Source organism: Ovis aries, chromosome 4 (assembly GCF_016772045.2).
Source record: "Ovis aries strain OAR_USU_Benz2616 breed Rambouillet chromosome 4, ARS-UI_Ramb_v3.0, whole genome shotgun sequence".
Taxonomy (NCBI): domain Eukaryota; kingdom Metazoa; phylum Chordata; class Mammalia; order Artiodactyla; family Bovidae; genus Ovis; species Ovis aries.
This window is the reverse complement of record NC_056057.1, coordinates 107211869-107233032: the sequence shown is the minus strand read 5'-3', so window position 1 is coordinate 107233032 and position 21164 is coordinate 107211869. Positions and strand designations below refer to the sequence as shown.

Below are 21164 nucleotides of genomic sequence, written 5' to 3'. Positions count from 1 at the left end.
TGCCGGAGATGGGTTCAATCCCTGGATTGGGAAGATCCCATGCAGGAGGAAATGGCAACCTACTCCCATATTCTTGCCTGGAAAATCCCACGGACAGAGGAGCTTGTCTGGCTACAGTTCACGGGGCCGCAAAGTGCTGGATATGACTGAGCAACTGAGCACACGCAGTGAAAATAATCAGTTCAGATCCTTCTATTATTTCAAGCTCAAAATCACAGAAGGAGACCTGAAGCTGTGAGAAGGGGGACTGAGGTGGGGGAAGGAAAGGACTGTGAGTCGCTGTGTGTGAAGAAACAAGTCTAATGTGAGGAAGGAACCGTTAACCAGAGACAGACTTCTTCCGTGGAAGAAGCTGAAGGAAACGTTTCCTGTTTCTTAGCTAGCAAAGGCCCCCCTGCAGGTGTCTATTAGGCAACTATCAAGTTAATATCCCACTTATCTTGAGGAACATAATTTATTCAAGTCTCACTGGGCAGTGTAGTCACAGGCAGGGGGGGAGTCAGTCCTGACTGACTGAGCCCTTCCCCAGCTTGGGAGACACTGACCCAGGATCGCTTTCTGGGCAGATTGTTGCTCAGGCCACACTGGCCCCTCATGGCTGAGGTGTCTGGGAGATTTGCAGTAGCTTCTGTAGTTTGAGGGGCTTCCCTTGTGGCTCAGACGGTAAAGCGTCTGCCTACACTGCGGGAGACCTGGGTTCGAGCCCTGGGTCAGGAAGATCCTCTGGAAAAGGAAATGGCAACCCACTCCAGTACTCTTGCCTGGAAAATCCCATGGACGGAGGAGCCCGGTAGACTACAGTCCATGGGGTCACAAAGAGTCGGACACGACTGAGTGACTTCACTTCACTTCACTTCTGTAGTTTGAGGTGAGGTTTAAGCAGGTGGGACTTCTTCGCTTCTGTGACTGCCTTTTTGTGCAGTCTGTGGGGGCCTGTGTCGCGCTGTGTAGTCACTGCTGGCGCAGAAGTAGCTAGATGTCTGTGAGGAGCTGGCGGTCTCTAGCGTCAGGGGAAAATGCTCTTTGCTTATTCTGGAGACAGTCGACCTAGAAGAGCGCTCTCCTTTCTCCGTGGTATTAACCCCGTATGAATAATGGATCAGCTGCAGCTCCATTCCTGGGTCTTGCTGATACCAGTACATATTGTCATGGCCCATAGTTTGAGAACATTGTAGAGTAATCTTCCTTCCCGTCCCTGTCACACAGTGTCTTGGGGTCTGGTAAACATCAGCATCCGTGAAGCCTGAGAGAAAAAGACAAAAATTGGTCACAGAGTCCAAGATGGGCCTTAATGCTGAAGCCGGAAGCAAACCTAGCACAGAGAAAGATGTTCCTTTTTGATTTTAGGGAATTCTGCCTCTATGACTCACCTGCACCCAGCAGGTAAAGGGTCACACAGCAGAGGAGCCTGACAGCCATGCCGCAGTCAGGGCCGGGAGCGTGCCTCCCGGTCTGGGGAGGTGGGATGGGCAGTTGGTGACGTCATCAAGACTGTGACGACGGTGTTGCTGCATTTCTGGGCCCCACATCCTGTTGATAGCGTGGTGTCATGTATATCCCTTTACCCTTCAAAAGACTGATATTTTTGTTCACTTCTCTCATCCATAACAGGCTAGCTGCTTGGCTTATCTTAAGTCTCTACTCTTTTTGCTGCTAAGTCGCTTCAGTCATGTCTGACTCTGTGCAACCCCACAGACGGCAGCCCACCAGGCTCCCCCGTCCCTGGGATTCTCCAGGCAAGAACACTGGAGTGGGTTGCCATTTCCTTCTCCAATGCATGAAAGGGAAAATTGAAAGTGAAGTCGCTCAGTCGTGTCCGACTCTGTGCGACCCCATGGACTGTAGTCCACCAGGCTTCTCCATCCATGGGATTTTCCAGGCAAGAGTACTGGAGTGGGGTGCCATCGCCTCCTCCAATTCTTTTTATGAAACATTAAATCACACCTGTTTTACAAACTATGAAGATGAGGACACCAAAGCTCTGAAAGCTTATAATAGGAGGATTTTGTCTAATTAAGGAGGTTAGAAAAGGAAGTGATGTTTGAGATGACTTTGGAAGGATGAATCGGTTGGAAGTCTACAAAGCTGAGAGAGAAGAGCATTCAGGCAGCAGAGTGGCCCAGTCAAGCACGACGCAGGAGAGCATGTTGTGAGGATTAACTGAGGCAATACACACAAAGCATTTGAAACAGTGACTGGCCATCACTGAGTTCTCAGAAAATATGTTGTTATTACCGTGTGATAACCGCACTTTGTTCTCTGTCTCATTTCTCACTACTTGCTGTTCAGATTTCATCCACTTTCTCAACTTAGGCTTCATGATATTAGGTTCATCTTTTTTTAACTGCATCGTCAATTGCACCAGAACAGAAAATTGGGATCCACAGTTTTTTCCAGTACAGACTTTGATAATGTTGGCTAAAAAATTTTGGGTGCTGCTGCACTAAACAGCTTCCAAACCACTGTCCTCTCTTTTCTTCATTTCATCTCAAGAAAAAATTTTGGCTTTGACTGTGAGTCACAGAGGTTAATCCCAGGATCTTTTCCCTCTTTGTTCCCTTTGCCCCAGTTCACTAGAATACACAGCTGACATTCAATAAAATTCTTGCATAGAGGCTGCTGAGCTGGGGTTTTGGATTTTGACTGTTATGGATTCATTATTTGAGGATCAGGGCTTCCCAGGTGGCTTAGTGGTAAAGAATCCTCTCCCCAATGCAAGAGACATGGGTTTGATCCCTGGGGTGGGATGATCCCCTGGAGAAGGGAATGGCAACCCACTTGCCTGGGAAATCCCATGGACAGAGAAGCCTGGCAAACTACAGTCCATGGGGTCGCAAGAGAGTCAGACAAGACTTAGAGACTAAACAACAACAATTTGAGGACCATCTCTTCAGTCTTCACCTATTGTATGTAACACCTATAGGCTCCTGCTCACTCTGGCTCTCTCATGTCCTGAAGAAATATACCAATTATAACTGACCAAACCCTGAACAAACCTCTTGTTCCATTAGGGGCTCCTTTAAGACAAGGGTTATCATTCAAATCATTAGTAACATTTATCCTTTGCTTTTACTTTAAAGTTGATCTTACTTTAATAGAAAGTTGCCAGCAAGAGGAAAATAAATGAAATTTTACTGCCACCTGCCGAAAATAAGGTGAAGTTGGTGAACAGATACTTAGCGACTTGGGAGGATTCTTTCTCATCAATTTTAAAGAAACAGGAAGGAGAGAGACTTTCGGTTGTTTCAGGTGTGAAAAGGTTTTTGGGTAAGTGATGAGTTGGTAAAAGCTCTCAGCAGCGACTGGATGTAAAATCTATATCTCACAGTAGAAGTGATTAAAGAAAGAGGGAAGAATGACAGGGGTAGAAGTTGGGTTGGGAGTAGACATGAGAGAAGCTCAGGTCCTCAAATGAAGGGATGCTTGAAGGCAGGGATAAAACACCTACCCCTTGTTTCTCAATCCAAGAATAACTCATGAATGACTTACCTTTCTGGTATAGGTAAGGAAGTCTCTCAGGCTTCCCAGGTGGCTCAGTGGTAAACAAATCTGCCTGCCAACGCAAGAGATGTGGGTTTAATTGCTGGGTCGGGAAGACCCCCTAGAGTAGCCAATGGCAACCCACTCCAGTATTCCTGCCTGAAAAACTCCATGGACAGAGAAGCCTGGTGGGCTACAATCCGTGAGGCCGCAGAGTTGGACACAACTGCATAACTGAGTAGACACCCAGGGAGGTCTCTGCAGCAACCGCTGAGAGTTTCTAAAGGTCAGCACTTGAGGATGCAGGAATCATCAGCCATAATGGTTACATACTCTCTACACACTTTTGGTCCAGCTTCTCTCACCTTCCACTCTTTGTCTTCTTATATAATTCTGCTTAAAAGGACTGGTAGGACAGGTGGTGCGGAGGACTTAAATACACATGCGCCAGAACTCAGAAAACATGCTGCTGCTGCTGCTGAGTCGCTTCAGTCGTGTCCGACTCTGTGCAACCCCATAGACGGCAGCCCATCATGCTCCCCATCCCTGGGATTCTCCAGGCCAAGAACACTGGAGTGGGTAGCCATTTTCTTCTCCAATGCATGAAAGTGAAAAGTGAAAGTGAAGTCGCTCAGTCGTGCCCGACTCTTAGTGACCCCAAGGATTGCAGCCCACCAGGCTCCTCCATCCATGGGATTTTCCAGGCAAGCGTACTGGAGTGGGGTGCCATTGCCTTCTCTGCAGAAAACATACTACTTGGAAGAAAATCATGAAGACTGCTTGAGACATATTTGAGTCTATTTTCCTTTCCTGCCTCCCTCCCTCCTTTTCTTCTATCTTTCCTTCATTAAGTCAAACATTACACTCAGTCTAGGGATACATAATTGGAGGGACATGACTCTGAAACTGAAGAATATAGAGTCTTGGGAAGAGTGAGTATAGAAAGAATGATCAAAGAATACACTGACTATGGTAGTTTTGAAATAGAAAGGAGCTGAGACTTTGTAGGAGTCAGGAGAGCCTCTATGGATAAGCTAATCTCTGAGCTCAGAATGAAAGGATGTTCAGGAGTGAGCCCAGTGGTCAAGAAGTAATCACCCATTTCAGACACAGGAGAGAGTATTGGCAAAGGTGTGTGTGTGTGTGTGTGTGTGTGTGTGTGAAGTCACTCAGTCATGTCCGACTCTTTGTAACCCCATGGACTGCAGCCGACTAGGCTCCTCCATCCATGGGATTTTCCAGACAAGAGTACTGGAGTGGGTTGCCATTAGCGGTACAGTTCAGCTTAGCCTATTCAGCAAAACACACACCCTTCAGTAGAACTAGACTGTAAGTGCTGGCATGGATTTGGAAGACTTGGCTATATTTTTAGATAGAGACTCATTTATAGAGGACTCTGTGCGCCAAGTAAAGAATGACAGGCCCAATCAGGCTGGCGGGAATGTCCAAGATGGAAGAAAAGCAGATACAGGAGGAGGCTGGTGGGGCAGTGAGAAGGGCGATGTAGTTCTCCTCGGTCACAGGTGACGAGGGCCTGCATGAGACAGAAGCAACGGGGGAGGAAAGGAGCAGCTGAATCCGATAAACGCGTGTATCAGAGACTGTGATGGTCTCCTGTCCCCCCCTTCAGGCATGAAGGACATTCTCCCCCATCTGTAGGAGCATGGCTGGCTGAACGCCCTCCTTGTGGATTGTCTTGGCTACTAGAGGCACCTCTTCCCCCGAGGGCATGCCTTTTCTCAGGGCCACTATCCCAGTGACATGGCTGCAGTGGAAATGAGCTTAAGACCTGGGCCCCTCACCTTAACTTTGGATGGTTCTAGGGTGACACAACTTCCCAGCCCCCCTGGGGATGTAGCTTAGGCCTTTGTTGAGGCTGCAAGACAGCCCCACTTCCCCTTCTTTCTTCCATCCATGTGGCTCATAAGTCACTTTCTAATAACTTTCCTGCGCATTAATGCCCCCTGCAATGTCCATTCTCCAGGAAACCAAATCTATGACAATGTGCCATATAGAAGTAATAGATTTATCAAGCAAAGGAATGTGAGGACTAATGGGAAAGAGGAACTCAGAGGCACTGCTCCAGTCATTGACACAGAAATAGCATACACGGGCCAGAATGGATGCAGGTAGGGGTGGAAAGGCAACCAAATCAGCAATAAATTACTTGCCTTTGAATTGTGGAGCATCCAGCTGAAAGTGGCCAGTAGAAGGTTGGATTTACCAGTTAGGAACTTATGAAAGGAATTGTCATGATCATGGATGGAAAGGTTCAGTGTTAGTCACCCAGTCATGTCCAACTCTTTGAGACCCCAAGGACTGTAGCCCTTCAGGCTCCTCTGTCCATGGAATTCTCAAGGCAAGAATATTGGAGTGGGTAGCCATTCCTTTCTCTAGGGCATCTTCCTGCCCCAGGGATTGAACCTAGGTCTTCTGCATTGCAGGCAGATTCTTTACCCCTGCACCACCCGGGATCCCATGAGAAGGTTAAGGATGAATATTTATACTGAGGAAGAAAGAGGACAGAAGAAAAGTCTAGGAAAATCTACCACTAAAAATGTTCAGTAGACAAATTGAACAGTTACAGTTTATGAAATAAAGATAAATTATTGTTACAGATGAGACTGCTGAAGAAGTGTGCAGAGAAAAGCTGGGAACAAAAGTCCACAGAAAACGGATTTCTTTTTTAAATGGATAGCAGATGGGATAGAACTCATAAGGGAGAATGAAACAAAGAACTATGACTTTTCCCCCAATTAGAACAGGTAGAAAATAAAAGAAACTGGGCTTTTTGTGTCTGAACTGTTATCAGGTCCTGTGGATTCTTCTGTGGAAATAATTGACATATATGAGTTAAGAATACAAAGCCCTTGAGGAAGGCTTTGACCTGATTCTAAGGCAGACTTTTGGATCATACTTAGCAGCCTTTGATTAAGCACTTTTGTGTCTAGAGTTTACTGGTTCCAAGTAGCGTCCTCCCAGCAGGGCAGTCAGGGTTTTTTCCAATGTCCTGAGAGAAAGGGCAGTCTCCAAGCTTCTAGCTTCGGCTCCATGCTGGACAGCAGGCAAGTATTTTGAAATTCAGTAAATCCAGAAAATGAAGCGAGTCTATTTGCTCCTGCAGGTTAAGATTGATCTCGGCAGAGATCCATGTGTCAGGCAGTAGGTGAAAGATAACTTTTATAGATCACATTCTCCAGTGACTTTAACTTCATCTTCTGAGTCAGATTTAATGGTGATTAAATTTACTTAGAATGAAGTTTTAGGAAACAAGTTAGTCAGTTTGTTCTTGGTATAAAGGCAGTCAACTACAGACCTAAAGAGTAGGCTTGGAAGGGATGGGATGAGAAAGGGCTGGTGAGGTAAAGGAACTGTCAGCTTTAACAGAGTGGATGAGGATATAGCAAGGTGGGTGGAGACAGACACCAAAGGACCATTAAAAGCCACAATGTGGATAAGCTAATAAGAAACGCTTTTATTAAAAATCATGATGGTGTTCCCAAACACTCACGCTCATTCTCCCAGGAGGATAGTATTGGGCTGGCCACTACCACTAAAAAAAAAAAACAAGAGGTTCAGTAGGCAGGGGAGGTAGGATCAGTCTAGTCTGGGGTTTAGGAGTCACCCCATGGCCTGGGGACACTGACCCAAGGTGGCCCTAAGTTCAGACTGAGGCTCACACAGCACAGATACAACCTCTAAGGAACCCACACCCCACATTGAGGAAGCCTATGTGCCCTTCCAAGCAAACACAGCGGCCTTTCTGTGTAGAGAGCAGGTGGCCAGGAAGCATTGTGCAAATACTGCTGGCACAGAAGTAAATGGCCGTCTGGTTGGGGGTAGCAGGCTCTAGGTAGAGGGAGAATTTTGCCTTCTCCTTACGAGAGACATTGTACCCAGCAGAGACATCTCCTTTGTTAATACCATTGATATCGTAGGAGGAGTAGACCAGCCGGAGCCCCTGTCCGGGGTCCTGTCGATACCAGTACATATACTCATGGCCCTTAGTCTGAGAACATTCCAGTACAGTGCTATTTCCTGTGATTGCGATCCTATTTCTTGGGGTCTGGGTAACACCGGTATCCATGGAGCCTGTGAGGAAACAAGAGAGAAACTAGAGGCAGAGCCTAGGAAGGGACCCCTTGCCACAATCTCAAGGGAGAAGCTTCAGCCACGACTTGGGAAATTTAAGGCAAGGGTTTCCCGCGTTTCCCAAACTCACCTGTTCCCAGGAGACAAAAGACCACACAGCAGAGGAGCACGGAGCCCATGGCGGGGAGAAGCAGGATGAAGATGGTCTCAGCTTTGAGTGCCAGGGGAACAGGGCATGGAAATAGGATATTGTAAGGATTCTGTCAGCGATGTCATTGCCCCTCCCAACTTAGCAAGTCTCAGAGAAAGATGCAGCCACACCCTTTCCCATCACGTCCCCCAAGGCCCTAACCTTCTTTACTCCCTTACTTCTTAGGTGGTGCTTTGGCCTACTGAATATCATATCAGCAGATGCTGAAATTTTTACTCCTTCCTCTTCTCTGCCATCTGTCAGAGAGCAGGGGCTCTGCTTCTCAGACCTTATCTATTTCAGTCATTCAAGGGAGCATCACCCTCCCAGTTGGCTAGGCAACAGAGAACGTTCAGAATCCTCTCAAACAAAAGGAGTCTAGTCTCACTGGAGGTTTGTGTAACTTTTCTATTTTTCTGCATTTATTTTTTTCTAACTCAGGTCTAGATAAGTTTTGCAACTTGAATATATGCACTGTGAAGTTTGAGAATTTTTTTAAAAGAAGGGCAACATGATAAATTTGTTTCAAATTGCTACAGTTCCTTAAATGGCTGATGTTTTTCTGGTCAATGTTTCCAAGGTGCATATCTTTACTGAAAGTATTGGTGCATGGCAGGGAGATATTCACTTAATATGGGCATATATTTCAAAGAAATATTAACATCTTCATTCATATTTTGAATAACTGTAAATGGTTCCTTCAAGAGAGAGAATTTCGGCATAACATAAATTGTTCCTGATTTTAGGAGTCAAGTGCTCAGTATTTCAAGGCAACGTACTACAAATAATACCATAGTTAAGCTACGATGATCTGAAGCCCTTTGTGACATAATAAGCAAATGGTGTTTGCTGTTTGAGCTTGTCCTGGCTCCACCCAATCTGTGGATATATCATGGCATCCCACAACAGTCAATCCTGCTTCATCTCACATCGGGCAAGCCTTCTTTCTAATGTTTTTTCTTTTGATTATGAAAATTTTTAACATGTGCCAAGTAGATGTAATCATATAATGAACTTCCATGACCCACATTTGTTGTTTTTCAGATGCTCAGTCATGCCTCATTCTTTACGACCCCATGGGCTGCAGCACACCGGGCTTCCCTGTCCTTCACTATCTCCTGGAGTTTGCTCAGACTCATGTCCTTTGAGTCGGTGATGCCATCCAACCACCTCATCCTCTGTCGTCCCCTTCTCCTCCTGCCTTCAATCTTTCCCAGCATCAGGGTCTTTTACAATGAGTCAGCTCTTCACATCAGGTGGCCAAAGTCTTGGAGCTTCAGCTTCAGCATCAGTCCTTCCAAAGAATATTCAGGGTTGATTTCCTTTAGGATTGATTGGTTTGATCTCCTTGCAGTCCAAGGGACTCTCAAGAGTCTTCTCCAACACCACAGATCAAAAGCATCAGCTCTTCAGTGCTCTACTTTCTTTATAGTCCAACTCTCACATCCACACGTCTACTGGAAAAGCCATAGCTTTGACTATACAGACCTTTGTCAGCAAAGTAATGTCTCTGCTTTTTAATATGCTGTCTAGGTTTATCATAACTTTTCTTCCAAGGAGCAAGAGTCTTTTAATTTCATCCCCACATTACCTGGCTTCAATAATTACCAACTCATGGGGACTTTCCTGTGGTCCAGTGGTTGAGTCTGCCTTGCAAATGCATAGATCAAGGATTCAATCCCTGGTCTGGGAACTAAGATCCCACATGCTGTGGAGCAACTAAACCCATGCACCACAGCTAGAGAGTCCTTATGCCAATAAAGATCTGAAGACTTGATGCAGCTAAATGGAAAGACTGGGGGGAAAAGTTTTTAAATTAGCATAAAAATAATAATAATTACCAGCTCATGGCCTCTCTCATTTATTCCCCATTTGCTTCTCTCTCTCTTTTATTTTGCACAGTTCCTGATTTATTTAGGAGCACCCAACCACATTTTCCAGCTGGTGCACCTTTCCATGTGACATATCCCAGTGTTCTCTTCCTTCTCTCTCTTTCTGGCAGAGAGCTCTCCATTAATCATGCCAACAGAAAAGTGGATTCATTCCAGTAAATTGCTTATCCTGATGTTCAATTAACACAAACAGGGTAATTGTAATAAAGATGATCACTTCTCCTTTGTCCTTAATGGGAAAAATATAATTGCCCTAATTTGCAATTCTTAAGCTTAATGTTTTGCTGCCCCCTGCTGTAGGCAGTGATTTGACCAGAATAGAGATTTAGGAGGTGAATATAACCTGCTATCAGATCTCCTAGATGCCACTAGTGGTACAGATCTGCTGATTCAAGGGACAAGAGATGCAGGTTCGATCCCTGGGTCAGGAAGATCCCCTGAAGGAGAGCATGACAACCAGTATTTTTGCCTAGCGAATCCCATAGAGGAGCCTGGAAGGCTACAGTCCCTAAGGTTGCAAAGAGTTAGACATGACTGAAGCAACTTAAGTAACAATTATCCATTTGCCTCAACATTATTTGTTGAGTAAATTGCTGCCTTAATGCACTGAAATTTTCAACCTGTAAACAAGGGTTATCTTTCCATTTTAAAATTTTCTTTAGTTTCCCTTTGTGATGGACCATCATTTGCTAAATTTATTTCTGTTGTTGATACTATCATATACGGAATTGTTTCCTGAAGTTTATTTTTTCACTTATTTGCAACTAGTGTAAAGACACTTGATTTTGCATCTTGTGATCTTTCAAAATTCACTAATTCTTTCTATCTGCGGCTCATTGATTCTTATATAAACAATCAGTGAAAGTGAAAGTATGAAAGTGTTGGTTGCTCAGTCGTCCACTTCTTTGCAACCCTGCAGACTGACTGTAGCTTGTCAGGCTCCTCTGTCCATGAAATTCTCCAGGCAAGAACACTGGAGTGGGTTGCCATTCCCTTCTCCAGGGGATCTTCCCAACCCTGGATTGAACCCAGGTCTCCTGCATAGCAGGCAGATTCTTTATCCTCTGAGCCATAAGTAACGCTCTATAGACAATCATGTAATCTGAAAATAGTGACAATTTCACATCTTCCTTTACAATATTTAGGATTTCTTTTTCATTTTTATCTGGCCCTATGACACTGGTTAAGACCTCCAGTATAATGTTGAAGAAAAGTAAGTAAGTTTATCAGGTCCTGGACTTCCAGGTTTCCAGGTGAGTTTGGGGGACATGTCGCTGAGACTTGCTTCTTGGACCAACTTGATTTGATCAAGGACTTGTTCACTCTGAAAAGAAATAAAAAAACTCCAGCTCTTTTCCACTGTGTTGCTCTGGAGCAGAGGTACACGGCTGTTTGCTTGGTCTGAGCAGACTTCACAGTGAGAGGAAACAGCTCCTTCTTCTCTCAAGAGACACTGTAACCTTCAGATAAGTCTCCTCTCTGAATATCCTTTTCAACCGTAGAGTAATAAATCAGCTTCAGACCCTGCCCTGTGTCCTGCCGGTACCAGTACATGGCACTGTAGCCCAGGTTCTGTTTACACTCCAGGGTCACATCCTGGCCAGCTTCAGCAGGCAGAAATCTTACCTGGTAGATTTCAGCATCCGTGGGACCTGTAGGATAAAGATACAAAGGCTGGTGATGACACCTAGAAGGGAGCCAGACACTACTGTGAGATGAGGGTGCCGGAGTGGGTGGGGCTCTGCACACCCAGGACCAGACTTTGCTGACTGGGTGTTGGGCTCACCTGCTCCCAGGAGACAAAGGGCCAGGTAGAGGGCCCAGTTACCCATGGCAAGTACTGGGTCTTTGTAAAACCCCAGACAAAGTATGAGGGAGGCCAAGGGCCGAGGCTGGAACCTAGAGCTCCCCCTGGCTTAACACGCAGAATTTGTCACTGCTGTCAACTGACTGTCATAGCTGAGTTTCCACACGGAGACACCGAGAAAGGTCAGGACGCTTGCATTTCCCCTTCCGCCCAACAGAGCTCTTTATATCCCTTCTAAACGGACAAACGCCAAATGGCGAGGAGACTGAATCTCCCATTTCCTGGTTAGAGTCACAAACAGACCATGCCTGCGCATTCACCGTGATAAAAACTAGGAAAGGGAAATACCTACCATGTTCAGAGTCTATTGCCTCTTTATCAACAGCTCGATTTCCTGCTAACACTGTTAGTGGGGAACTCCAAACACAAGAAGAGGTTCAGAGGCTTTGCTATAACATAACCAGTTCCCTCTGTCCTCTGTATTTATTACAAATAATTGATACAGTTACTTCAGCCGAAGCTGAAGCTCAGATGCTTTGGCCAATTGATGCAAAGAACTGACTCATTAGAAAAGACCTTGATGTTGGGAAAGACTGAAGGCAGGAGGAGAAGGGGATGACAGAGGATGAGATGGTTGGATGGCATCACCAACTCGATTGATTTTGAGCAAGCTCCGGGAGTTGGTGATGGAGAGGGAAGCCTGATGTGCTGCAGTCTGTGGGGTCACAAAGAGACAGACATGACTGAGCGACTCAACAACAACAACAAATTGATACAGTAGAGATGAAGCAGAGGTGAGTCGAGTAATTTTAGGAAAAAGCAAAGGGCCCTAAACCCACCCCCACCCCCATGTCGGTGGACTAGAGCAAGGGTTTGGAGAAAACCTGGGCTTGAATTCTGGCCCTGCCAACTAGCAGCCATGTCACTGGGCAAGTCTCTTATCCTCCCCTTGATTTTCTCACCTGTAAAATGGATATAATGAGCATCTATCTGCTTGAAAATTTGTTCTAAATATTATATAAAGAATCTAGAACAGTTCTTCACACAGAGTAAGCACCATATTTGTGTTTGCTATTATTATTTTTTGGACTTTTTATTTCACTAGGAGGACTTAGGAAGCTAATACTACATCCAGGAAATTCAGATATTTACTGACACGGGATTGTGCAAGCTCACAAGCATATCATTTTCCAGCACTGAGCTGAAATTTATGAGATAAGTTTACATTCGTTGCATAAAATCATTTATTCCAGAATCTTAGATAAATGGTAATGTGGTCACAGATTACTTCTTACCAAATGTTGTTATTTTGGTGGATAAATTTTTGTTTTATTTTTATATCTGGGGTCATCTGTGATAAAAGACAACTTTATGATGAAACTTGGTTGGAATCTGGTGGTTCAGACACTGTCTCTGCCACTTTCTGGAAGAAAGGTACATGTGTGAGTGTGTGTGTGTATGTGTATGTGAGAGAGAGATACAAAGGGAAAGGAAATGACGTATGATTTAGAATGTGAATGATGAGAAAATGCAGCTCTGGGGTAGAACTCTGAGAGAGAATGCGGGCTGAGAGCTCACTTCCAACCACTGGATGCAGGCTTGAGGTTGAAAAGCACATCTATAAAGTTGAGGACCTCATTCTTCACACAGGAACACTTTTGGTGATTTGTTAAATCCTAGGGACTGCTTCTGAGAATAATATTTTAAACTCATAAAGTAGGATATACAGTATTACAAAAGACACCACTTATTCTGAAATGCAGAATAAATGCAAACATTATCAAGATATTTCAAGGAAATTTGTGATATATATACATCTTCAAAATTCATTTAATAAAACATATCCTGGGGGGCTTCCTTGGTGGTCCAGTGGTTAAGAATCTGCCTTCCAATGCAGGGGACATGGGTTTGATCCCTAGTCTGGGAACTAAGAGCCCACCTGCCATGGGGCAACCAAGCTTGTGTGCCACAGCTAGAGAAAACTGTAAGCCCAACAAACAGTCCCCCATGCTGAAAGTAGACACTATACAGCCAAATAAATAAGTAAATGTTGAAAAAAAATATATATATTCTGAAATATATCTGAAAACTGGCAACATTTCCAAGCAGGGAGTGATGAGAGTAATGATATTTACTCTATGTAATGGGATATGAAAACATCTGAAAATTTCATATCAACTGTAATACACATCAAGTGTTATAATACACAAAAAATTTATGCAAATACCCTGTGATTTCCATTATTGACTTTGTCACAGGTTCTACTAACACTGCTCTGGTTTATTCACTACATCTATGGTGAACTAAAAGCTGTATTTTAGTTAGACATTAGTAAAAGTAAAGACTCATTTTCCCACTCAGATTCATGGATTCCTGAATTCTGTCCTTGTACCCCTTGGAGGGCCATGGGTCCCAGGTTAAAGATTTGTGCCTTAGAAGAGAATATTCTTTGTGATAAAATACATGGACAGGAAGTATTAGGAAGAAATATTTTATCTACAGTGAAAATTCAGATTTGTTAAAGGGGTTTGATTGAAAAAACACTTTTAGACTGATTGACAAATTATGACAAGAACAGGACTTACTAGATTGTGTTCTAGTCCTGGAAACATGATTCTTACAGACATGAGGTGATACCTCATCTCAGGTGTGGCTGCTGGTGAACACGAATCTTCACTTCTGGAGAAAGTGTTTTTATATAATATGCTAAAATTGAGACATCAGTTGAGAGTTGTAAAGACTAAAATGAAGTGGGCTAATGTGAGGTCTTGGCAGAAACTATTTTAATCAATAAACTCCTTCTGAGTATTAAAAGGCACATTTATAATACATTAAAAAATAAATTTAGGAAAAATAGGAAAAAATCAACAAAATATATGTAAGAAGTGTTGGATAAAAAATACAGAGCAATGCTGAGAGAATTTAAAGACCTCAATAAAGCAGCATGTGGGGACATTTGGAAAGGGGGAAATATTCTGTATCTTGGGTATCATGCTTGTTATTGTTTAATCTCTAAGTCGTGTCCAACTAAGAGTGTCCAACTCTTTGGCGACCCCATGGACTATAGCATGCCAGGCTCCTCTGTCCACGGGATTTCCCAGGTAAGAATACTAGGGTGGGTTGCTGCTTCCTCCTCTAGGGGGTCTTCCCCATCCAGAGATCAAACCTTTGTCTTCTGCTTTGGCAGGTGGATTCTTTACCATTGAGTCATCAGGGAAACCCATCAGGTAGGTCTCCCGTGTGTGTGTGCGCATGCGTGTGTGCACATGTGTGTGTGTAGCTCAGTTGTGTCCAACTCTTTGCAACCCCGTATACTATAGCCTGCTAGGCTCCTCTGTGCATGGGATTCTCCAGGCAAGAATACTGGAGTGGGTTGCCATTTCCTTCTCCAGGGGATGTTCCCCACCCAAGAATCGAACCCAGGTCTCCCCCGTTGCAGGCAGATTCTTTACTGTTTGAGCCACCAGGGGAGCCCTATCATGTAGGTTACATGGGTCTAAAAATTTATCAAACATGTTAAAATATATACTTGAAATGGGTATATTTTATTGTGACTGTGTTATACCTCAAAGTGCTTTTACAGCTTGTGTGACTGTGGTGTTCAGGAGGTAGGGAGCCGCTGGGTGTCTTGCTCAGTTTCTCTGGCAGGGACAGCTGAGAGGAGCAGTGATGAACCCTGCGGCGTCTCTGGACCGATGGATGTGCAGAGCCAGGATTTCAGGGTGCCCTGCTGATTATCCCCATTCCTGCAGGCACCGTTTTGTGAGATGAAAAGCACGGAACTGCATGTTTTAATAAAGATTGCTAGGAACTCAGCAAGGTCAAATCCTGTGTCTCCTTTGCCAGATACCCTGCAACCTGGGGAATTTGAGACCCCTTACAGCTTCCTGTCCCATCCTTGGGTTTGCATTCCACCAGCTGTGTTCCACCTCTCCTTCTGCTCATCCTGTGTTGCCATTTACAGATTTTTCCTTCTGGTGTATGCTCTCTCAAGGTGGGTTTCTGTTAGTTCCTACCCTCCTATGACACCACTGATTTCCTGAGCTGGGTCCACGGTGAGTTTGTGTTCTGAGAAGAGCTGACGTGCAGCACTGTGGACTGGCTGCTGGCACAGAAATACAGAGCTGAGTCCGCTGCCTTGGTGGACTTGATTTCCAGGCTGCAGGGTGAGTTTTGGGGGCACTCAGCTGAAAATCGCTGTTTGAACTCGGCTGTATCTTCCATAGTGACTTGATTCTGTAAGTAAACCAAAAACTCAAATGCTCCTTCCGGCTTCTTGCGATACCAATAAACGTAAGCATGTCCTTCTTTGGGAACACAATCCATCTTTGCTTTCTGGTCTTTTCCTTTGATCAGATGACTTGGTCTCTGGGTGACCTCAGTGTCCATGGAGCCTGTGAGGAAAGAGACAGATGGTGTAGTGAAAGCCCAGGAGAAAGCCTGATTTTGCAGCCACAGGAGAAAGTCCTGAGATTGGAATCCAACTTCACAACAGGGACTTACCTGCTCCCCAGAAAAAAAGGACCACACAGCATAGGAGGCCGAGGCACATGGCTGGCTCAGGGAGCAAACAGAGCAGTGGCTGTTTCTCTAAGGTGCCTCACCCCCTTCAGCACCTCCTTGTGACGTGGTCGGTTTCTGTGGTTATCACAGTCCCAGGGTACCTGAGACTCTAACATTTCTTAGGCTTAGGGGAGGGAGAGCTGGTTAAACAACTAGCTTGAATTTTAAACTGCTCTAATTTTTTTCCTGAATCTTCTCTTTCATTATCTTCTAAATAAAACCACACATCATTAATTTATTTGCTTTTAAAATTTGTCAGTTTGCCTCCTCCCATCCTCACTTCCCTCTCAGGCAATGAAACATACAACTTGCCATATGTCAATCATAGCTGCTTCTACCACATTTACAAAATCATATAGCCGCTATTTAAATTAAATGTTGAACTTATAAAAATTATATTTCTGTTGAATATGCAATGCATCTGAAAGTGAAAGTGAAAGTCGCTCAGTCCTGTCCGACTCTGCAAGAAGATGGAAGAGCAGATCTCATATCCCCCTCTCTGCAGCCAAGGGACTCAGGCACATATGTGATCAAGAATAAAGAAACAGGGCTGTCTCAGGTGTGAGGTGCATGGGGATCATAGGGAAAGGTGATTCGGAAAAGGTATGGTAATCCTGATCCTGCACAGGGGTAATTAAGCTTACAAGTCTCTGCAGGTTCATAAATGAAGTCTCTCAACATGATCTGAGGGTGAAGTTTTTGGTCCTCTAATGTTAAAAGTCACCAAGCAGACACTTGCTTACTTCCAGTTGGAGGGTCTCTGGTTCTATCCATTCCTAACCAGCTCAACTGGAAGTAGACACAGTTGAACTACAGGCAGCTGATTCCAGGTCCTGGAAAACAAGTAGGACAAACATCTCCTTGTTGAGACTTACCTGCCCCTTGGAGGCTATGCAGCTCTTAAAAGGACTGAAGGCAGGTGAGGGGGCTTTGACTAATCATCACCCACAGTTGTATAGCCACTATTAAGAGATCTCACTTGCATTCCATGCAGCACCCAACAACTTATCAGATGGGAGGTCAGTCTGTGCCTGCGCTTTGTGCTCAGTTTTACAGAAAGATCCGCATCACCCCCTAGTGGTCAGTTTTTGCAACTCTTTTTCCCACTTGGTCCTAACCCGTGGCTGCGGTGAGTGAGTGAGTGACAACCGCTCATTACTGTCCCACTGTTTGTGACCCCATGGACTGTAGCCCACCAGACTCCTCTTTCCATGGATTTTCCAGGCAAGAATATTGAGTGGGTTGCCATTCCCTTCTCCAGGGGATCTTCCTGACCCAGGGATTGAGCCCAGGTCTCTTGCATTGCAGGCAGATTCTTTACCGTCGGAGCCACCATCTATCCTATATGGCTGTGGTAGCCCTCTCAGCTCTCCCCTTCTGTTGCCTCCTGTGTCCAACCAATTACGAAGTCCTTTGATTTTATTTCCTAATTATGTTTTAAATCTCTCATTTTCGTGTATTGCTTTCACTACCATCATCATCATTGCACGAACAGCTTCGCTGCCAGCTGCCTAGACCGCTGCATTCACAACTGTATGTATTCTCAGCCTATGCTTTTTGTGCACTGTCCTTTGTAGTTTCATGCTATAGCCAGGATGATTTTTTAAAACACTCGTGTGCAGGCACACCCACATCAACAAATACTAACATGATTACTGCAGAAGTCAAATACCTAAAATCTTAATGGCAGGGCAAGGGGCATCTGAGAACACTCTGTACCTCCTGCTCAACTTTTCTGTGAACTTGAAACTGTTCTGGCAAATTAAGGCTATGAAAGAACTCGACTCGCATCAAATTGTATGTTACGTTCCATAGCGTATACTTTGATTTGCAAGTTCACGGACGGTCTGATGTCTGATGGCTGATGTCTGCCTGCTTGTCTCCTGTCTCACCTCTCGCTCACCTCCTTCCTCTCTCTGCTCCTCACACGTCGCTGCATCTTCATTCATTAAGCACACTGGTTTCTTTCCTACCTCAACAATTTTGCACCAGATCTTCTATCCATGCTTGTCTGTTCTCTATCCCCAGTCCCACTTTGTAAACTCCAACCCATCTTTAGGATGTCATTGTAAACACGATTTTCTTTAAGGAAACTTCTCTGTAACTCTATTAAGTCTCCTGGTCATAAAAAGTAGCAACTGGATTCAACTAATACCCTGCCCAAGTCCCACTGATAGAAGGGACACCAGATCCCAATAAATATTTTTTTCCATGAATATGAACCTTTATCAGAGCCTTAGACACAGAAAGTAACAGTTGCTGAGGCATTTTATGCCTGTCTTTTAGAAAGAAGAATTATGAGCTTCTGTTGCTTAGCAACAGGGCAGGAAGGTTTCCGTTCTTATTAAACTGCACTTGATTACCTCTTCTCTTATCCCCTCTGAGCTCATCTAACAATCCTTTCCACTAATTCCCTTTAATATGTAAGTTGCAATTCTAAGCAAGAGAAGGAAATGGCAACCCACTCCAGTATTCTTGCCTGGAAAATCCCACGGACAGAAGAGCCTGGTGGACTACAGTCCATGGTGTTGCAAAGAGCTGCAAAGAGTTGTACACGTCTGAGCAAGCATACACGCACTGTTCAAAGCAGCTCTTTTGGCTTGAATTACATTTACTTACCTTCTAGTGAAAGAGTGAAAAAGTTGGCTTAAAGCTCAACATTCAGAAAACAAAGATCATGGCATCCGGTCCCATCACTCCATGGGAAATAGATGGGGAAACAGTGGAAACAGTGGCAGACTTTATTTTTTGGGGCTCCAAAATCACTGCAGATGGTGATTGCAGACATAAAATTAAAAGAAGCTTACTCCTTGGAAGAAAAGTTATGACCAACCTAGATAGCATATTCAAAAGCAGAGACATTACTTTGCCAACAAAGGTCCATCTAGTCAAGGCTATGGTTTTTCCAGTAGTCATGTATGCAATCTGAGAGTTGGACTGTGAAGAAGGCTGAGTGCTAAAGAATTGATGCTTTTGAACTGTGGTGTTGGAGAAGACTCTCGAGAGTCCCTTGGACTGCAAGGAGATCCAACCGGTCCATTCTGAAGGGGATCAACCCTGGGATTTCTTTGGAAGGAATGATGGTAAAGCTGAAACTCCAGTACTTTGGCCACCTCATGCAAAGAGTTGACTCACTGGAAAAGACTCTGATACTGGGAGGGATTGGGGGCAGGAGGAGAAGGGGATGACAGAGGATGAGATGGCTGGATGGCATCACTGACTCGATGGATGTGAGTCTGAGTGAACTCCAGGAGTTGGTGATGGACAGGGAGGCCTGGCGTGCTGCGATTCATGGGGTCACAAAGAGTCGGACACGACTGAGCGACTGAACTGAACTGAACTGAACCTTTTATTTATTTTTAACAGCTTCTTCCCAACCCAGAGTTCTAACCCAGGTCTCCCACATTGCAGGCGGATTCTTTACCAGCTGAGCCACAAGGGTAGTCCAAGAATACTGGAGTGGGTAGCCTATCTCTTCTCCAGAGAATCTTCCCAACCCAGGAATCGAACTGAGGTCTCCCGCATTGAAGGGGATTATTTACCAGCTGAGCTATCAGGGAAGCCCTAGATTTACTTACTTTCTAATTATTTTTAACAGCTTCATTGAGCTATAATTTATGTACCAAACTGCACATATTTAATGTACACAGTTTAATGAATTAGCATCAGTTCAGTTCAGTTGCTCAGTTGTGTCCAACTCTTTGCGAATCCATGGACTGCAGCACACCAGGCCTCCCTGTCCATCACCAACTCCCAGAGTTTACCCAAACTCAAGTCCATTGAGTCGGTGACGCCATCCGACCATCACGTCCTCATGAAATTTCAATTTGACAACTCCTCATGTCCCCCTTCTCCTTAGACATTAGCAACCAGTAAATGGCAGTGTTTTATTTCTTTTAAGGTCTAAGTAGTATTCTATTATATGTGTATATATATATATATATATATGTAAAGTACATACATATATATTATATATATATGATGGATCCCTTCATCTGTTGATTGACACTTAGATTGAGACATCAGTTGAGAAAGGTAAATACTACATTGGATAGCACTAATGAGAAATCTTGGCAGAAAATATTTTAATAAATAAATTTCTTATGAGTATCTAAATGTACTTTCATAAAATAATTCTTACATCAGGGAAATCTTCAGGAAACTTTAACAAAATATATGCAGGGGATTTTATTGTTCAGTCGCTCAGTTGTGTCTACTGTTTGTGACCCCATGGACTGCAGCACGCCAGGCCTCCCTGTCCATCACCAACTCCTGGAGTTTACTCAAACTCGTGCCCACTGAGTTGGTGATGCCATCCAACCATCTCATCTTCTGTCAGCCCCTTCTCCTGCTGCCTTCAATCTTTCTCAGCATTAGGGTCTTTACCAATGGGATGGCTTTTCACGTCAAATGACCAAACTACTGGAGCTTCAACTTCAGTATTAGTCCTTCCAATGAATATTCAGAGTTGATTTCATTTAGGATTGATTGGTTTGATTTCCTTGCTGTCCAAAGGACTCTCAAGAGTTTTCTCTAGCACCACATTTCAAAAGCATCAGTTCTTTGGCTCTCAGACTTCTTTGTGGTTCAACTCACATCTGTGCATGAGCACTGAAAAACCATGATGGACAATATGGACCTTTGTCAGCAAAATGATGTCCCTGCTTTTTAATACACTGTCTAGGTTTGTCAGAGCTTTTCTTCCAAGGAGCAAGCATCTTTTAATTTCATGCCTACAGTCACCATCTGCAGTGATTTGGGAGCCCAAGAAAATAAAGTCTTTCATTGTTTCCAACTTTTCCTCATCTATTTGCCATGAAGTGATGGGATTGGATGCTATGATCTTATGATTAAAAAATAAAAAGCCAAGCTTAAAGAACTTAAAAAGACCTCAGTAAAATAGCAAGGAGGGACTTTAGGGGAGGGAGAAGTATTCTGTGGCTTGATTGTCATGCCAGCTATCTATGCTGATAAGTCGCTTCAGTCGTGTCTGACTCTGTGCGAGCCCATAGACAGCAGCTCACCAGGCTCCCCCATCCCTGGGACTCTCCAGGCAAGAACACTGGAGTGGGTTGCCATTTCCTTCTCCAATGCATGAAAGTGAAAAGTGAAAGCTAAGTCTGACTCTTTGGTGACCACA

General features: G+C 44.3%; 3 gene segments (V, D, J or C); all 3 read right to left on the bottom strand.

Moving 5' to 3' along the window:
* Positions 1 to 875: 875 nt before the first annotated feature.
* Positions 876 to 1419, bottom strand: LOC121819456 (T cell receptor beta variable 25-1-like). The segment is given in 2 exon segments: positions 876 to 1243; positions 1371 to 1419. Coding segments are annotated over 2 exon segments (417 nt in total).
* A 5637-nt stretch (positions 1420 to 7056) lies between these two features.
* LOC121819449 (T cell receptor beta variable 24-1-like) lies at positions 7057 to 8022 on the bottom strand. The segment is given in 3 exon segments: positions 7057 to 7572; positions 7703 to 7783; positions 7942 to 8022. Coding segments are annotated over 3 exon segments (531 nt in total).
* A 7444-nt stretch (positions 8023 to 15466) lies between these two features.
* On the bottom strand, positions 15467 to 16045 carry LOC121819455 (probable non-functional T cell receptor beta variable 23-1). The segment is given in 2 exon segments: positions 15467 to 15855; positions 15965 to 16045. Coding segments are annotated over 2 exon segments (423 nt in total).
* Between the last annotated feature and the right edge of the window lie 5119 nt (positions 16046 to 21164).